The following is an 18407-nucleotide window of genomic DNA, read 5'->3' as shown; positions in this document are numbered from 1 at the left end:
TGCAATTATTTTTTATTCTGCTTCTGTCAAAAATAGCCTTTAAATCGTAATTTCTTATACTGAAACAAAAATATCAAAATAATATTGGTAACTGCACAGTGCAATATACTGCTTGCTGTTATTTTGTACTATAGTTGCTGACAACAAATTTAAAGCAGGCTATTTTGGGATTTACACAAACAAAACGATGCAACAAGCAGTACACAAGGAATTTCACATGACACTCAAGCAGATCAAGCAAATTTTGCTATTTCTAGCTTTAAGTTCTTTGGAATTCTCAGCTTATCAGACATGCTGGACATATTTTTAAATTACTCTGAAGAGCTAATTCTCCAAATCAGTGGTCAAATGCAGAGATCAGTTTGAAATTAAAATCAATTCTTGATTTACTCTCAATAATAGACAAAAAAAAACAAGAGCACGTATGTGCTCACTCTCCCAATATTTGCTCCAGGTCAGACATGTGTTATGTGTGATGAGAAAACCATCGGGAGATGGGGTCCAGAGTTGACCCCCCTGTAAACTATGCTGCTAATGAGAGAGAGAGATAAAGAGGGGGAGAGGTGCCATGCTACACATGCTGACAATGAGAGAGACACAAGGATTTAAATTTATGGCTTCTTCACTGATTGTTGACTTTACTTTCAAGGACTCTGCCTGCTTGTGTGAATCCTTGCTGACATAGCAGAGTGATGCCAGGTGCCTGCTGAGACAGGAGAGAGTGGTCAGTATGATGGACATGATCAGTTGATGGATGGCTGGTACCCCGGCTGGGGAGATAAAAGACAGAGTCTGCTGAGACACAGGCAGACACGCCACTGGACTCTGAACAAGTGTTGTGCACCCACAGGAAGGTGGGGGCTTGGAGGATTGATTCGGGGGTATCGGTCAGAGGCTCACAGTGTGTGAAGGCAGGCCGGTGGGGGCTTGTGTGTGTGTCCACCCTCGCCTGGGTGACGAGTCCACCACTGAAGAACGGCTTAGCTGGGAATAGAAGGGTCATAATCGATGACCACAACAGTACAAAGGAACAAGAAGACAACGGAAGGTTTGCCTGCTGCAGCCGCTCATCTCTCGTTCACTCTCTCTCTCTCTCTCTCTCTCTCTCCCCAACGTCACAACAGCAACTACCTCAACCCAAACTGAACTGAACTAAACTCTGCATTATCTTAAGACTATTCATTTACCCCTAGACTACGATAGAGCTTGGTTTTGATTCTTATTCCTATACTTCTGTATTTATCATTGTTAACCTGTTTTATATGTATATTTGCATTTTTGATACTGTATTACTTAGTTTACTAATTAACACCTTTAGTTACAGTACCACCAGACTCCAACGTATCATTCCATTTCTGCTGGTTTGGTAACCCGGTCACGGGGTACGTGACACATGCTTAAGACAAGGAGAACAATTCCAAACAATCTAGGCATAACCCATGTCAAGATGCAGGAACTTACTTCTCCAAGGGCCTCATAACGTTTCTGATTCCATCTCTGCATATCTTCATGGAAATTAAATACATAAGGTTCCCCAGTTTTCGTATGTCTTAACTGTCCCTCTGGACACAAAAAAAAACATTTTGTAATGTAACTCCACAGGATTTCATTTTTAAGTCAAATAGATAAACACAAAAATTCAACATGCTCTAAAATTCAATAGAAATAATCATGCATTTTAATACTTTTGACTTTTTCTCCACATGGAGGAAATTCAAAAGTTACATTAGGTCTAAGACACAAAGTTGTAGATCTCAGTCCATTCATCATATTAGTCACTGCATAACATAGAACAGTAGAGCACAGTTTGAGCACCTTCAGCCCATGATATTATGCCAGATTATATAAACCTACTGTACAATCAAACTCTCCTCTGTAGCCCATAACCTTCCATTTTTCTTTCATTATGTGCCTGCCTATTTAGTTGCCCTTTAAATGTACAGTATTGTTTATAGATCAATGAAGAAAAGATCACCCCCCCACTTGCAGAGTTCCCTTTATTTTCTGAACAAGGTAACATTGACAGACCTGAAAAGGCTTCTACTCAGAATCACAATAAAATCAATGCTCGACATTTGGATATTGGTTATACAAAATACAGCAACCAATTGCACTAGTGCACATCAGCATAAAGGAAGGCCTCGGAAACACTGTCCTGGTAAGTAACATTTGAACAATAAAAGCACCATGCAACACATACCATTGATATTCAATGTTGCCAATATCTCCTACCATCAATTACGTGGAGGTCTTTGAGGTTATGAGTGATGCTCAGATGCTTTTTAATTCTGTGGTGAATGACATGTCTTGACTTCAATCCATCACAATAAACATCAATCCCTTCATCAGCAGTGCTCAACTACAAAGCACAAAGTTACCCTATATGGCCATACTCAGCTTTTTTGTACGTCGTGATTTGACCACAGCATCTGCAGTGCACTTTGTGTTTACTTTTTCCCTACAGTTTGTTCCTTTCCCTTTCCAAGGTTATGTTAAAGGTCAGGAAGTTGCAGCCACTGTCTTCAAAATGCTCACCCATGGAAAGTTCTGTCACCTGACCAGATTTATTGTGCTAGTACTAGATTCAGTATTGGACTCTCCTCTGGTTGCCCTGCTTACATAGTGTGGCAAGCATTCAGCCTGGACGCACCTAACAAATTCTGCCCCACCTAAACCTTTTGGCAGTAAAAAGGTACCTATCAATATTAGGGAAGTTGATGGGAAGAGGCAATTTAAAAGGCAGCAGCTATGGAAAAGAATACAGTCAACGTTTCAGGCCAAGACCCTTCAGCAGGAAGAGTCTTTTGTTCCCTTTCCAAAATCTGGATCAGATTCTTAAAATCTCATTGGAAACCAAATGTTTATATCCATCCTGTCGCATTCCACCAAACCTTTAAATTTCTTTCTATATCGCACAATAATAACCAACATTGAAACCAAATATTGGTTTTGGGGCATTCTGATTCTCTATTATTAAAAAATATGCAGGGTAAGACAATAGATCTGGGGTCCACGGATCCCTTGCTCAATGGCATTGGTCCATGGTGTAAAACAGGTTGGAAACCCCTGCAATATATGAATGTTGATTGATGGTCATTGAAAACTTCAGGATGAAATCTGGTCATTTCCTGTATAAACATATTGCTAAATGAATATCCTTGCTAATTAATGCAGAGTTCAGGACAGGTCTATTTTGTCATTTAATATTCTGGCTAGTTGCATTTTCAAGGAGCATCCCTCAACATTATAACAACAAAAATACATTTTGGACTTGAGATTCAGCAGATGCTGGAAATCTTGAGCAATGCAGGCAAAAGCTGGAGGAACTTAGCAGGTCAGGTAGCAGCTATGTAGGAGAATAAATGAATATGGTTCACCTCTGTTCTAATGCAAGTATCGTTAAATTCTCATATAACTGGTCACAGTTCAACATGAATTGTTTTTATTTATACAGTGCACAATAAAACAGCTGAGGAATCTTAACAAAATTTCCCACTGAAAGCATCAACAAACATGCCGTTGTTTTACAGATTGTCCTTAAAAAAAGACCAGATAGTTAAATGGACAGGTTTAGGATGAGAACTTACTACCTTACTACAATGAGTTCCATCTGAGAGTCTCAACAGGGCCAATAACATCAGACTGGTACAGGCTGGAAATTGGTATCATCACAAGCTGCACCATCTCAAGTCATCCTTTTCGCTCTGGCAATAAATATGCTGGTAAAATTTGCAGAGCCAGAGTATCGAGGCCCGAAATCAAGATCTGGGATCTGCCAACCACCAATAAGAGCCTTCATGGATGATCTGATTATCACTATGGAGTCACTGCCTGGTGCTAGGTGCATTCTTAAGGGGCGGGAAAAGTTGATGAGGTGGGCAAGGATGTCCTTTAAGCCTGCAAAATCAAGATCTGTAGTGCTGAAGAAGGGGCGAGTACAGGAGAAATTTTGTTTCTCTATTGAGGACATTCCAATTCCTGCCATCACAGAAAACCCTGTTTAAAATCTTGGAAAGGTGTTTGATGTAACACTCAGAGATAAGGCAGCAGTAAGAAACATCCGTTGGGAATTTGAACAATGGTTGCAAGAGGTTGACAGGACTGGCCTTCCAGGGTGGTTTCAGGCATGGATTTACCAGCATGGTGTATTACCAAGAACCCTCTGGCCACTGCATCTCCATGAGTTTCCAATTTCTACTGTTGTTGAATTAGAGAGAGTAGTCAGCTGGTTCCTGCGAAGATGGCTGTGTTTATCAAGGAACATCAGCAGCATCGCTCTGTACGGGAATAACTGCAAACTGACACTCGCCCTGAAATCCATCGAGGAGGAGTTTAAGGTTTTGCAAGCAAGAGAGGTGCTACAGTTCTGGGAATCTTCAAGGTTGCCGGGGAAAGAGCAGCAGTGAGAACTGGAAGAATGTGGGGAGCAGAGGCTGCAGTGGAAGAAGCTGAAGTGTGACTGCGCCACAAAGTGCTGGTGGGGGCAGTTGCCAAGGGAAGAGTTGGACTTGGAAGCCTTGAAGTCCCCCATTTTGACAAAGTACAGGGGAAAGAGCAATGAGAACTGGTCCAGACTGAAGTAAGGGCAGCTGTGGAGGAGGAGAGGACCAGCAGAGCAGTGGCAATGAAACAGCAAGGAGCCTGGACCAAATGGGAGCAGATGATCGAGCAAAAGATCACGTGAAACAATCTCTGGAAGGTGGATCCACACCGCATCTAGTTCCTTATCCAGGCTGTTTATGACATCCTTCCTAGCCCATCCAACCTGCACTGCTAGGGCCTTGCAGAATGACCAGCTTTCCCCCGCTGTGAGAAGACCGGTACGCTAGAGCATATTCTGAGCTGCTGTCCCAGAGCTCTTGCCGATGGCTGTTATCAGTGGTGGCATGACCAGGTCCTCTAGACAAATGCTGAGACGATCTGCAGCACCCTTGACATCTGCTGGAAAACAAGTCTGGTCAAGAATACCTTCTGTTTTGTCAAAGAGCAGGAAAGACCAACAGAACACCAGAAAGCAACCGGGTTGCTCTTCACTGCACAGGACTGGAAGCTAAAAGCAGAGCTGGGAAAACAGCTGCAGTTTCCTCCCCACATCACAGAGATCACATTGTGGGCCAACATTGTGTTGTGGTCCGACTCATCGAAGCACGTTCTTATGCTTGAGCTTACCGTGCCATGGGAAGAATGCATGGAGGAGGCCTACGAGCGGAAAAGAGCCAAGTATGCAGATCTGAAGAACAACTGCCAAAGAAGATGCTGGAGAGTAAAGTGTTGGCCTGTGGATGTCAGGTGTCATGGCTTTGCAGGCCAGTCACTCTGCGAAGTATACACTGCACTTGGAATCACGGGAGAGAGAGGAAAGAAAGCCATTTCTACCACCACAGATGCAGCAGAAAAAGAGTCAAGATGGCTCTGGATAAAGAAGGCAGATCCATGGGTTGCTGCGAGGGCACAGGCTGGGGCCTGGGCGAGGATGCATGATGGTGAAAGACCCAAAACACCTGACGACCCCAGGCAACATCACTGATGATGTGCCCTAGCTTAGCATCATGCATTTGTTTCTGTAAGAACTACTTTAATGGTTGAAAGCATGGTCATTAAAATAAAACCAATTGAAATTGGGGACTATTGGAAAAGCCATATTTGGGGAGTGTTATCTCTAAGTGCTAACGAGTTGGAGGACACTACAGAGACAGAGAGGGTAAACACACTGAGAGAATTGAAAACAAAGATAAGGAGGACCCAAGGTGGATCACAGGGATAAGTGGTAAATGGAATTCTTGTGTGAGTTTGCCTTTCGTCATCAACTGTTAAATTATCTCAGGGCAAAAGATGACAGACAACCTAAAAGCATCAAGAAAATATCAAAATTCATAAATTTATCATCAAAGTATGTATATGTCGCCACATACTACCCTGAGATTCACTGTATTGCAAGCGTTCACAGTAGACACAATACAATCATGAAAATATACAATGAAAAATTAGTTAAATTTAGAATGATAAATGAAACATGGACCTTAACAAATAAACAGAAGAACCAAGTGGCCTGATGTAATATAGTCAAATATCAGCCAAAGGGTAAGGAAGAAAGTCCACAATATGGGCCAGAGACAATGACTTCAGTCTTCCTAGACGTCCAGTCATCTGCTACCCAATGCTGGATAGTGGACAAACAGTATGATGAATCAAAGACATTCTTGGGGTTGGGCTCATGTTGTCAGCCACCCTGGTATGTTTTTAAGATAACAGGAAATAAAGGGATACAGAAAGAGTTTCAGCAGCTGTATTTTTTTTTTATTTTCACCGAAGAATAGATCTTTAAGTGTTGGAAGTTAACAATCCTGTAGTGGGAAGAATTCCGATGTAGGTGACATTTTGACTATAACTAAATAGCAAAAAAAGAGGAGATGCAGGAGCTGGATAACGGTGATTTGTTCTGTGAGTAGTCATGCCAAAGGCTGTATAAACAGCACAATCACAAAGCAGATCATGAGTAATTCTTCATACCGTCTCTAATTGCCCGAACAAACCTTGACATATTGATACAATTAGGAAGAAAGCACATCAGTAGCAACACTTCATTAAGAGTTTGAGGAGTTTGGGTATACCAGCAAACACTCTAGCAAATTTCTACAGATGTACCATGGAGATCATTATAACTGGTTGTATCACCATCTGGTACAGACGCTCCATTGTAGAGGATGAAAAAAAGATGCAGAGGGTTGTAGGCTCAGCCAGCTCCATCATGGGCACTAACATCTCCATCAAGGACAGTTTCAGAGGTAGAGGGCACTGAAGACCCACACTCAACATCTTAGAAATAGACTCTTTAACTTCACCATCAGATTTCCATGAGTCAGATGGAAGCTGTAGCTGAAGACAGCCTGTCCTGGGATTAGAGGACTGTGTATGTGTGTGTGTGGATACATGAGAGGGAGGAAGGGAGGAAAAGATGCACTGTTGTTGCTTGGCATGTTCTGTTTTGTTTTGTTGTGTCTGTGTTGTTCTGCCACAATGTGTAGTGGCACTTGCAGCCTGCCCCCAACCCATCATCAGGTGTATTGGTTGTCTACACAAATGACACACTTCACTGTAAATTTTGTTGTGATAAGTACATCTGAATCTGAATTACAAAGGGCATAGATAGGATGGATAACCTTTTTGCCAGGACAAGTGGAGTCCAAAGCTAGAAGCAACAGATAGAAAGGGAGAAGGGTAAAATTTAAAGGAGCTCTCAGGTACACTTTTCACAGTGGTGGATATCCAGAATAAGCTGCCAGAGGAGCTGGGAGAAGTACACTCCCAGCAACATCTAAAAACAGTTGGACTGATTTTTAGATAGGATGGCATTGAAGAATACTGGCCTAATGCAGGCAAATAGATAGGCATCATATCAGGAAGGGCAAGGTGGGCTTATAGAACCTGATTCTGTGTTGTACATTTACATGCAAGGTATAATCAATAACTCTTTCTTTTATCCAGCTAAAGCAACTCATGTCAGCAGTTTAGCATTTTTCTCTGTCAAAAGGGAAAACTCCTAACTCTTGATTTAATTTTAAGACTGCCACCAGAATATCACCTAAATTCTGTTTCAGCCACATAATGAAGTACATTTTTAAAACAAATTATATAATAGAAACACAATTTTAAAATATGATGTCCTTTAATCTGGGGAGACAAACTTACTTTCATTAAAATAATATTCAAACTCCTCAAGTGTTTTGGGAAATTTAAGAGGTGGTTCATCCTTCTTCATTAGTTCTTCCAGGTCAATTCTAGATAGTAAATCTGAAAATAAAACAGTGAATTTATTCACATTTGCATTGTTTTCCCATCTGATTCAGTACTGTACAGAAGTCTTATGCACATCTCTGTGTATATATCTAGGATGCCTAAGACCTTTGCACAGTACTGTAATAATTTTATGTATTGCACTATACTGTTGCAGCAAAAAAAAATTCATGACATTCTGTATATGAGTGATGTTAAACCTGATTCTGTTATTTGTCTCCATTGTGGACTGAGAGAGGAAAGGGTGCAGGGAGAGGTTGGGAAAGGGGGATTGGAGAGGGAAGGGATTGAGAAGCATTAGAGAGACATTCTGTAATAATCAATAAACTAATTGCTTGGAATCAAAATACCTTGCCTGGTGCCTCAGGATTGGGTGTGTCTGCACCCACACCACCCCTTGACCCTGGCACTCCTCCTCTGCCACCTGTCCTACACCTCTCCCACAGTGCTCCACCCTTGACATTCTCAATATCCTTTGCTGCCACCAGATTTACAAACTCGCTCTCCACTCCATGTTGACAAATACAGTACTGTGCAAAGGTTTTGGGTACCCTAGCTGTACATATGTGCTAAGATTTTTGCACAGTACTATATTTTAAACATGAATTAGCAGAGCCAGCAACTCTATGAATATAGTTTTAATACAAGCATACTAACAAAAGCATACAAAATAGGTATCTTACAATGTACACATTTGTCCAGCACTATTCAACTCCAATGTAATTTGCAGAGATTTTCTGCAAAAGAAAATCTTGACTCCTCACTAAACTACGAATCATTTTAAACACTGAGAATAAAACCAGAAAAACAACTAAAAGAGATGATAAATCACCCAAGATGTATTAGAGTTCAACTATATACAGAGAAACCAAAGAGTGGGGTAGATGAAATGCATCAAAAATTTAAGAAGTTTGAATTATTTAAACTAACAACTACATGCAGAAATAAGACAGTAGATCTAACTTATCTAGGGCATTTTTAAAAGCTAATGCCTCAAAAAGGTGGCATCCATCATTAAGGATGCCAACACCTAGGACATGGTCTCTTCTCATTGCTATCATCATAGAAGACCCACAGAAGCCTGAAGACACACTCAACATTTTAGGAACAGTTGCTTCCCGTCGGTCATTAGATTTCAGAATGACCCATGAACACTACCTCACTATTTTTGCTCTCATGTTGCACTACTTATTCTTTTATATTATTATATATTTCTTATTGTAATTTACAGTATATTTTATGTATTGCAGTGTACTGCGACTACAAAACAACAAATTTCATGATCTATGTTGCATCTGGTCAATCTTGCTGTATGCTTCCAAAACATGGACTATAACACCAGAACTCTGAAGAAACTTGGAAGCAACAGAAATGTTGTTTCTTAGAAGAATGCTGAAAATACCATATAGAGATAGAGTAACCAATGAGACAGTATTCCAAAGTGTCCATACAAAAATATCTTTGATGAGAACATTAAATGAGAGGAAACTTAATTTCCTGGGCCATGTCATCAGAAAGGGAGAAGTAGAATGCCTTACATTACAAGGCCATATGTCTGGGAAACGTGGAAGAGGAAGGCAAAGAAGACAATATATGAACACAGTGAAAGAACTAACAGATCTAAATGTGCGAGATATCATTGACGCTGCAAGGGATCGTTCCATGTGGAGAGCCATGATCGCCCAAGTGTGTTAACACACAAGGCACATGAAGAAGAAGTCGTCAGTGATAATAAACACGATTCTGATTCCCTTTCCATGATAGAGATCTTGATTTTATTTTCAGTTTTATAGACAAGATTACCAACACTGAGCTTTAATTTTCTATGTGTTACAGGATAAAGCAAAAACAGGTGCAGCATCCTCAATGTGAAAGAAAAGTAGATAGTGGGATGTAAGATGAAGTGGACCCCAGAACTGTTTTCTGGAACGACAGAATAAAAACACCTCCAAGAATGTCAATCTCTTTATTGACAGAAATCCATGGTCATAAGAAATTTCACTTACCATCCCAAAAATCAAAAACACAAGAGACAGCAAATTTAATCAAGACATGGCAGCTGTGAGTTTTGCAGGCCCACCAGGTGTCACTCTATCAGTTAAAAAGTCTACCACTTTGAAGTCTATCACTCTTAATGATAAATAATGCCATATTTTAAATGGGTTTGAAATCAATACATCATCCTCAATAATCACCAAATTGTTGAAACTGTCATCAATGAATCCATCTATACCACCATATTAATTTTCAATAACCTACTCACTGTTTTGTTTAAGATCCAGAGAAAAGAAATTCTGCAATATGTCATTTGCATTTCCCTCCAAATAAGGACAAAATAGCTGAATGCCAGTGTGAATGAAGAGGGACAGTCCTTGGTATTTACATAACATTCAACCAAGTGTGAAATATATGGGAATTAGTAGAAATATGGAATTGTTCCTTGCAGAAAGAAACATTCTGCAATAAGAGAAACTTGCAGTAGTTGGTGGCCAATCATGGCCAAGTTATTGCTGTAGGAATACCTCCTGGCACTATCCTAGAGGTATTAATTTTTGACTATTTTGTCATTCTCTTCCTCACAGGTTTAGAAGTGGGGATGTTTCCTGAAGACTGCAGTATTAAGTCTAATTCTCAACTCAGAAACTGAGGCAGAGCCTGCATACAGATGGTGTGATTTGAACAATATTTAGACTTGCACTGACATTTAGCTTACTCCTGCTCCTATTTCTTGTGTTCTTATGTATAACAGTTACTCATTAACATTTATATCATTTAGAAGTCACATAAACCATCTGAGCCAAAAGAGATAAACATCCTTTCTTAAAACCCAATAGCATTTTCATTACCAAATTCAAAAAATCAACATCGTGGGCTGGGGATAGCCATCAGGAAGCAAAAGCTGAAACAAACCATCCACATGAAGATCACAGCTGCAAGTACATTTCATCATATGGCAAATGTCATGTCTTCCAAATCCATACAGCCATTGCACAAACTAAAAGAATATGAAAAATCTCACTTTGTTTAGCTGAGTAGAGCTCCAACAATACTCAGTAAGAGTAATATTGGGGCAGCTTAGCTTATAGGCAGAGAGAGAATAGCCTTACTTGCCACATGTACATCAAAACATGAATAAAAGGTATGAAGGTATGAGACATGAATTAGCAAAGATAGACTGGCAAATGATACTTAAAGGGTTGATGGTGGATATGCAATGGCAAGCATTTAAAGATCGCATGGATGAACTACAATTGTTCATCCCAGTTTGGCAAAAGAATAAACCAGGGAAGGTAGTGCACCCAAGGCTGACAAGAGAAATTAGGGATAGTATCAAGTCCAAAGAAGAAACATATAAAGTAGCAAAAAAAAAGTGGCACACCTGAGGACTGGGAGAAATTCAGAGACCAGCAGAGGAAGACAAAGGGCTTGATTAGGAAAGGGAAAAAAGATTATGACAGAAAGCTGGCAGGGAACATAAAAACTGACTGTAAAAGCTTTTATAGATACATGAAAAGAAAAAGATTGGTCAAGAAAAATGTAGGTCCTTTACGGTCAGAAACAGGTGAATTGATCATAGGGAACAAAGACATGGCAGACCAAGTGAATAACTACTTTGGTTCTGTCTTCACTAAGGAGGACATAAATAATCTTCCGGAAATAGTAAGGGACCGAGGGTCTAGTGAGATGGAGGAACTGAGGGAAATACATGTTAGTAGGTAAGTGGTGTTAGGTAAATTGAAGGGATTAAAGGCAGATAAATCCCAGGGCCAGATGGTCTGCATCCCAGAGTGCTTAAGGAAGTAGCCCAAGAAATAGTGGATGCATTAGTGATAATTTTTCAAAACTCCTTAGATTCTGGATTAGTTCCTGAGGATTGGAGGGTGGCTAATGTAACCCCACTTTTTCAAAAAGGAGGGAGAGAGAAACCAGGGAATTATAGACCAGTTAATCTGAATCGGTGGTGGGCAAAATGCTAGAGTCGGTTATCAAAGATGTGATAACAGCACATTTGGAAAGAGGTGAAATCATCGGACAAAGTCAGCATGGATTTGTGAAAGGAAAATCATGTCTGACTAATCTTATAGAATTTTTTGAAGATGTAACTAGTAGAGTGGATAGGGGAGAGCCAGTGGATATGGTATATTTAGATTTTCAAAAGGCTTTTGACAAGGTCCCACACAGGAGATTAGTGTGCAAACTTAAAGCACACGTTATTGGGGGTATGGTATTGATGTGGATAGAGAATTGGTTGGCAGACAGGAAGCAAAGAGTGGGAGTAAACGGGACCTTTTCAGAATGGCAGGCAGTGACTAGTGGGGTACAGAAAGGCCCAGTGCTGGGACCCCAGTTGTTTACAATATATATTAATGATTTAGACGAGGGAATTAAATGCAGCATCTCCAAGTTTGTGGATGACACGAAGCTGGGCGGCGGTGTTAGCTGTGAGGAGGACGCTAAGAGAATGCAGGGTGACTTGGACAGGTTAGGTGAGTGGGCAAATACATGGCAGATGCAATTTAATGTGGATAAATGTGAGGTTATCCACTTTGGTTGCAAGAACAGGAAAACAGATTATTATCTGAATGGTGGCCGATTAGGAAAAGGGGAGATGCAACGAGACCTGGGTGTCATTGTACACCAGTCATTGAAGGTGGGCATGCAGGTACAGCAGGCGGTGAAAAAGGCAAATGGTATGTTGGCATTCATAGCAAAAGGATTTGAGTACAGGAGCAGGGAGGTTCTACTGCAGTTTCACAAGGCCTTGGTGAGACCGCACCAAGAACATTGTGTGCAGTTTTGGTCCCCTAATCTGAGGAAAGACATTCTTGCCATAGAGGGAGTATAGAGAAGGTTCACCAGATTGATTCCTGGGATGGCAGGACTTTCATATGAAGAAAGACTGGATCGACTAGGCTTATACTCACTGGAATTTAGAAGATTGAGGGGGGGATCTTATTGAAATGTATAAAATTCTAAAGGGATTGGACAGGCTAGATGCAGGAAGATTGATTCCGATGTTGGGGAAGTCCAGAACGAGGGGTCACAATTTAAGGATAAAGGGGAAGCCTTTTAGGACCGAGATGAGGAAAAACTTCTTCACACAGAGAGTGGTGAATCTGTGGAATTCTCTGCCACAGGAAACAGTTGAGGCCGGTTCATTGGCTATATTTAAGAGGAAGTTAGATATGGCCCTTGTGGCTAAAGGAATGAGGGGGTATAGAGAGAAAGCAGGTACAGGGTTCTGAGTTGGATGATCAGCCATGATCATACTGAATGGTGGTGCAGGCTCAAAGGGCCAAATGGCCTACTCCTGCACCTATTTTCTATGTTTCTATGTTTCTCATTTGAGAATGAAGGTACTAAGCTCGAACTCATGGGCAGCACAGTAGTGGAGTGGTTAGAACATAAGAAACACCTTACAGACAGTTGACATGGAAAATATTAGCGCAACGTTTTACATGCCAGTGTCTGTAACCTCTCCCCGATAGGATATCTCCAGGTGCTCCAGTTTCCTCTCACATTCCAAAGACATATGGTTAGGATTAGTGAGTTGTAGGCAGGCTATTCGGGTGCAACAACTGTGGCAACACTTGCAGGTGTCCTCGGCACAATACTTGCTGATTTGATTTGATGTAAATAATGCATTTCACTCTGTTTCAATATACCATACAGTATATGTGGCAAATAAAGCTAGTCTTTAATCATATTGCGATTAGCTGATTGCAGACTTCAGGAGAGGGGAACTAGAGGTCCATGAGCCAGGAATTATAGGAGAATCAGAGGTGGAGAGGGTCAGTAAATGCCTGGGTGTCACTACTTCAGAGAACCTGTCCTGGACACATCATATAAATATAATTCCAAAGAAAGCATGACAATGCTTCTGCTTCCTCAGGAATCTGTGGAGATTTGGCATGTCATCAAAAACCTTGACAAACTTCTATATATGTGTGGTGAAAAGTGTATTGACTGGCTACATCTCAACCCAGTATGCTCTTTTCTTGCTGCTGCCATCGGTAGATGGTACAAGTTCCACAGGACGCACCACTAGGTTCAAGAGCAGTTACGGCCCCTCAACTATCACAATCTTGAACAAAAGGGAAAAACTACACTCATTCTATGTCTGGTGTTCCCACAACCGATGGTCTGACTTTAAGAACTCTTTTTCTTGTTAGTTCATGTTTTTGTTATTTATTGCTATTTATTTGTATTTGTATTTGTACAGTTTGATGTTCATTGATTCTGTTTACAGTTACCGTTCTATAGATTTGCTAAGTATGCCCACAGGAAAAAAGAATCTCAGGGTTGTATGTGGTGACATTTACGTACTCTGATAATAAATTTTACTTTGAATTTTCTATTAAATAATATTAATATTTATTAATAATTACCTAGCTACCCAGTCTTATCAAAATACACATCTGATAATGTGACAATCATCTGTTATAGATAAAAAAAGGGATCAAATTCAATGCATCTTGATTTTTAGATTATTCCTTCTGATCTCCCCTGCATACAAGGTTGTACTGAAGTTGACTACATAAAAGCTTGTTACATCTGAGTCAATTCGACCAAGGACAGTCCCAAGCCCGGCTGTGAAAGGAGGGTTCGACAGGGGGCTAACAATGCAATCCTGTAAAAACCCAGAGTTACAGAAACACCAAGAGAAGCTCCAAAGATCTCGTGCCCAGGAGAGGAAAGATACACCAAGAAGATAAACTACACGTAGAGACAACGTGAAAGACTGGCCTAGGATAGAGGACTCTGGTGAGCTACCATAGACAGCCTCTGCCCCAGTAGTGGTAATGGGCTTAAGAAGAACCATTTCACTCAAGGGCTGTTCAATGAATTTTGGGAGAGATGAAACTAGCAATTACATAATCAGATCCAACCCAAAAGCTGAACAACAACTGTATTTCTTTCTAAGTTGTGCAATTATTGTAGATTATAAAATTACATCTCTAAAATACAGAAAGATGATGAATGTGTTGTGCTCAATAATAATAACTGGCATAAAATCCCTGGGAAGGAAACTACTTTCGGGAGGCATCAGAAAGTTGGCAGTAATGAATCAATGGCTGATTTTCTTTCCTATTGAAATTAGGGAGTACCAACTATATTTTTCATGCCTGTTACACTGTATTTTGTTTCAAGCTATCATCAGCAACTGATCTAAATTATCTCTGTAAAGGCAGACAGAACTGCAGCAAGTGCTGCATTTCCAGAAATATCCTCACATACATTGCTCTTGAAACTGTTTTGAAATGTGACAGATTTAATCTTCTGGATAAACAATGGATTGGAGTAGGCAGTGGAACAAGGAAACATAAAATGAATTTTGTAGGTGAGATGAACTTGAAGGTGGAAGAGAGTTTCAAAGGTAGTGGAAGGGCAACTGGGATTGCGTGGTTGTAGTGAAGAAGGAGGAACAGCAGTCAGCATGGTGTCATTACAGCTCGGGGTGTCTGGAGTTCAGAGTTCAATCCTGGCGTCATCTGTAAAGAGTTTGTATGTTCTCCCCGTGAACTGTGTGTGTATTCTCCAGGTGCTACAGTTTCCTTTCACATTCCAAAGGTGTACCAGTTAGTAGGTTAATTGGACATTGTAAATTGTCCTGCGATTAGGCTAGGGTTGAACAGATGGGTTGCTGGGCAGCGCAGCTCAAAGGACCATGAGGACCTGTTCCACACTGTATCTATAAATAATGAATAAATAAATATGGTTGCAGAAATCAAATCAATTAAGAGGCAGTATTAGGAGATCTCTTAATAATTGAGACAGAAGAGGAAATTGTACAGGCATTTAGTCGTTAAAAAGGGAATTATTTTGCTCTTTCCCTCCCACAGTAAAATTAAGTGAACAAGTGGATTGTGCTCAAACTAAGTGTGTGCTCAAACGTGATAAGCTATCTCCTAGTGAATAGGAACTGGAATACATTTGTACCACAAGTTCAACTCCATTTCGCTGGTTAAAGCATTGAGGAAGATTGAGACATTGAGGTAAATGCAAATAGTGACTGAGAGTTCAGCACCAACTGCCTTCCTTTTGATCACGATTGGAGGACTCTGTGAGCGGCCTACCACTGTTTGTCTCACTGAAACAGACTCGTGTGGTGTTCCTCTCTTTTGATGAATGTTGGTGATATAGAGGATGGTATCACAGTTCTGTGTTTAAGTACTGAACTATTGTGTTTATGGACTGAGGACATTTTTAGACTCATGTTTTTTATACAGTATTGTGTTTTTTTTTAAATGCCCCTTACTTTTCCACTCTGTTATATGAGGGGAGGGGGTTTGGGGTCAATGTTCTGTTAGTTATTTCTGTGGGAGAGGAGTTGTTTGGCATTGATGTTCTTGTTCCATTTTTTGCAGGGAGTGTTTGGAGGTTGATGATCAGGATGCCATTCTTTTTTGTGTGGTGGGGGTGGGTTGATGTTTCTCTCTGAACCACTGTCATGCTCTTTCTTTGTTTTGTGCCTATCTGAAGAAGACAAATCTCAGAGTTGTATATAGATACATACTTTGATAATAAATGAACTTTTGAACCTTGTAAGGTTTTCAAGTATGTGAATTCTCAGTGTGCAATTAACATAGAACACTACAGTAAAGCACAGGCTGTTTGGCCCAACATGTTGTGCCGACATTTTAACCTACTCCAAGATCAATCTAACCCTTCCCTCTCCCATACCCCTTTATTTTTCTTTTATCCATGTGCCTATATGTCTTAAATGCCCTTACTGTATCTGCCTCTAGTACCAACCCGAGCAGCGTGCCTGCACACCCACCACATTTATGCCCCTTCCTATTAGCCGCATATTTAATAACATAGGAAACAATTGGGATGGGACAAGAAATAATTTTGCATAATCAAAGCTGCTTGATAATCTCACAGGTACTAAGGATGCTTAGAAACAAGCTGGGGAGCAATCTGCAATATAATTTGTTTAAATGTTTAAAAAAATGTCAATCAAATATAATGTAATACAGTTTTAGAATCCTAAATTGTGGTTCAGACCAAAGTCACGTCAAGTCAGGGTATGGCCTTTCTTGATGGGTCACATGAATAATTCTAAAAATAGCATAATTCAAATTTTCTTTAAGTCATATTTCTAAACTGGGGTGAGTGTAGAATGGTCAGGTAGAATGGGTGGCAAGAGGGAACAGTGGTCAGGTAGAATGGGTGGCACGAGGGAACAGTGGTCAGGTAGAATGGGTGGCAAGAGGAAACAGTGGTTACGGAGAATGTGTGGCAAGAGGGAACAGTGGTCAGGTAGAATGGGTGGCACGAGGGAACAGTGGTCAGGTAGAATGGGTGGCAAGAGGAAACAGTGGTTACGGAGAATGTGTGGCAAGAGGGAACAGTGGTCAGGTAGAATGGGTGGCAAGAGGGAACAGTGGTCAGATAGAATGGGTGGCAAGAGGGAACAGTGGTCAGATAGAATGGGTGGCAAGAGAGAACAGTGGTCAGGTAGAATGTGTGGCAAGAGGGAACAGTGATCAGGTAGAACGGGTGGCAAGAGGGAACAGTGGTTACGAAGAATGGGTGGCAAGAGGGAACAGTGGTCAGGTAGAATGGGTGGCAAGAGGGAACAGTGGTCAGGTAGAATGGGTGGCAAGAGGGAACAGTGGTCAGATAGAATGTGTGGCAAGAGGGAACAGTGATCAGGTAGAACGGGTGGCAAGAGGGAACAGTGGTTACGAAGAATGGGTGGCAAGAGGGAACAGTGGTCAGGTAGAATGGGTGGCAAGAGGGAACAGTGACCAGGTAGAATGGGTGGCAAAAGGGAATTGTGGTCAGGTAGAATGGGTGGCAAGAGGGAACAGTGGTCAGATAGAATGGGTGGCAAGAGGGAACAGTGGTTACGGAGAATGGGTGGCACGAGGGAACAGTGACCAGGTAGAATGGGTGGCAAAAGGGAATTGTGGTCAGGTAGAATGGGTGGCAAGAGGGAACAGTGGTTACGGAGAATGTGTGGCGAGAGGGAACAGTGGTCAGGTAGAATGGGTGGCAAGAGGGAACAGTGGTCAGGTAGAATGGGTGGCAAGAGGGAACAGTGGTCAGGTAGAATGGGTGGCAAGAGGGAATTGTGGTCAGGTAGAATGGGTGGCAAGAGGGAACAGTGGTTACGGAGAATGGGTGGCAAGAGGGAACAGTGGTCAGGTAGAATGGGTGGCAAGAGGGAACAGTGGTCAGGTAGAATGGGTGGCAAGAGGGAATTGTGGTCAGGTAGAATGGGTGGCAAGAGGGAACAGTGGTTACGGAGAATGGGTGGCAAGAGGGAACAGTGGTTACGGAGAATGGGTGGCACGAGGGAACAGTGACCAGGTAGAATGGGTGGCAAAAGGGAATTGTGGTCAGGTAGAATGGGTGGCAAGAGGGAACAGTGATCAGGTAGAATGTGTGGCAAGAGGGAACAGTGGTCAGGTAGAATGGGTGGCAAGAGGAAACAGTGGTCAGGTAGAATGGGTGGCAAGAGGGAACAGTGGTTACGGAGAACGGGTGGCAAGAGGGAACAGTGGTCAGGTAGAATGGGTGGCAAGAGGGAACAGTGGTTACGGAGAATGGGTGGCAAGAGGAAACAGTGGTCAGGTAGAATGGGTGGCAAGAGAGAACAG

At 41.4% G+C, this 18407-nt stretch overlaps 1 protein-coding gene across 5 annotated transcripts in view; it reads right to left on the bottom strand.

The window, feature by feature from the left end:
- The window catches only part of fam172a (family with sequence similarity 172 member A), a 563544-nt gene that overhangs the window by 540156 nt on the left and 4981 nt on the right, over positions 1 to 18407 (bottom strand). For all 5 annotated transcript variants that reach the window (XM_059969313.1, XM_059969311.1, XM_059969314.1 and 2 more), the window contains 2 exons: positions 7690 to 7791; positions 1462 to 1562 (listed from right to left, as the gene is read on the bottom strand). In XM_059969313.1, the coding sequence (XP_059825296.1) occupies positions 1462 to 1562; positions 7690 to 7791 (203 nt within the window). The remainder of the gene's footprint in view (positions 1 to 1461; positions 1563 to 7689; positions 7792 to 18407) is intronic.

This window comes from Hypanus sabinus, chromosome 5 (genome assembly GCF_030144855.1).
Source record: "Hypanus sabinus isolate sHypSab1 chromosome 5, sHypSab1.hap1, whole genome shotgun sequence".
NCBI classification, from domain to species: domain Eukaryota; kingdom Metazoa; phylum Chordata; class Chondrichthyes; order Myliobatiformes; family Dasyatidae; genus Hypanus; species Hypanus sabinus.
This window is presented reverse-complemented; position numbering and strand designations above follow the sequence as displayed.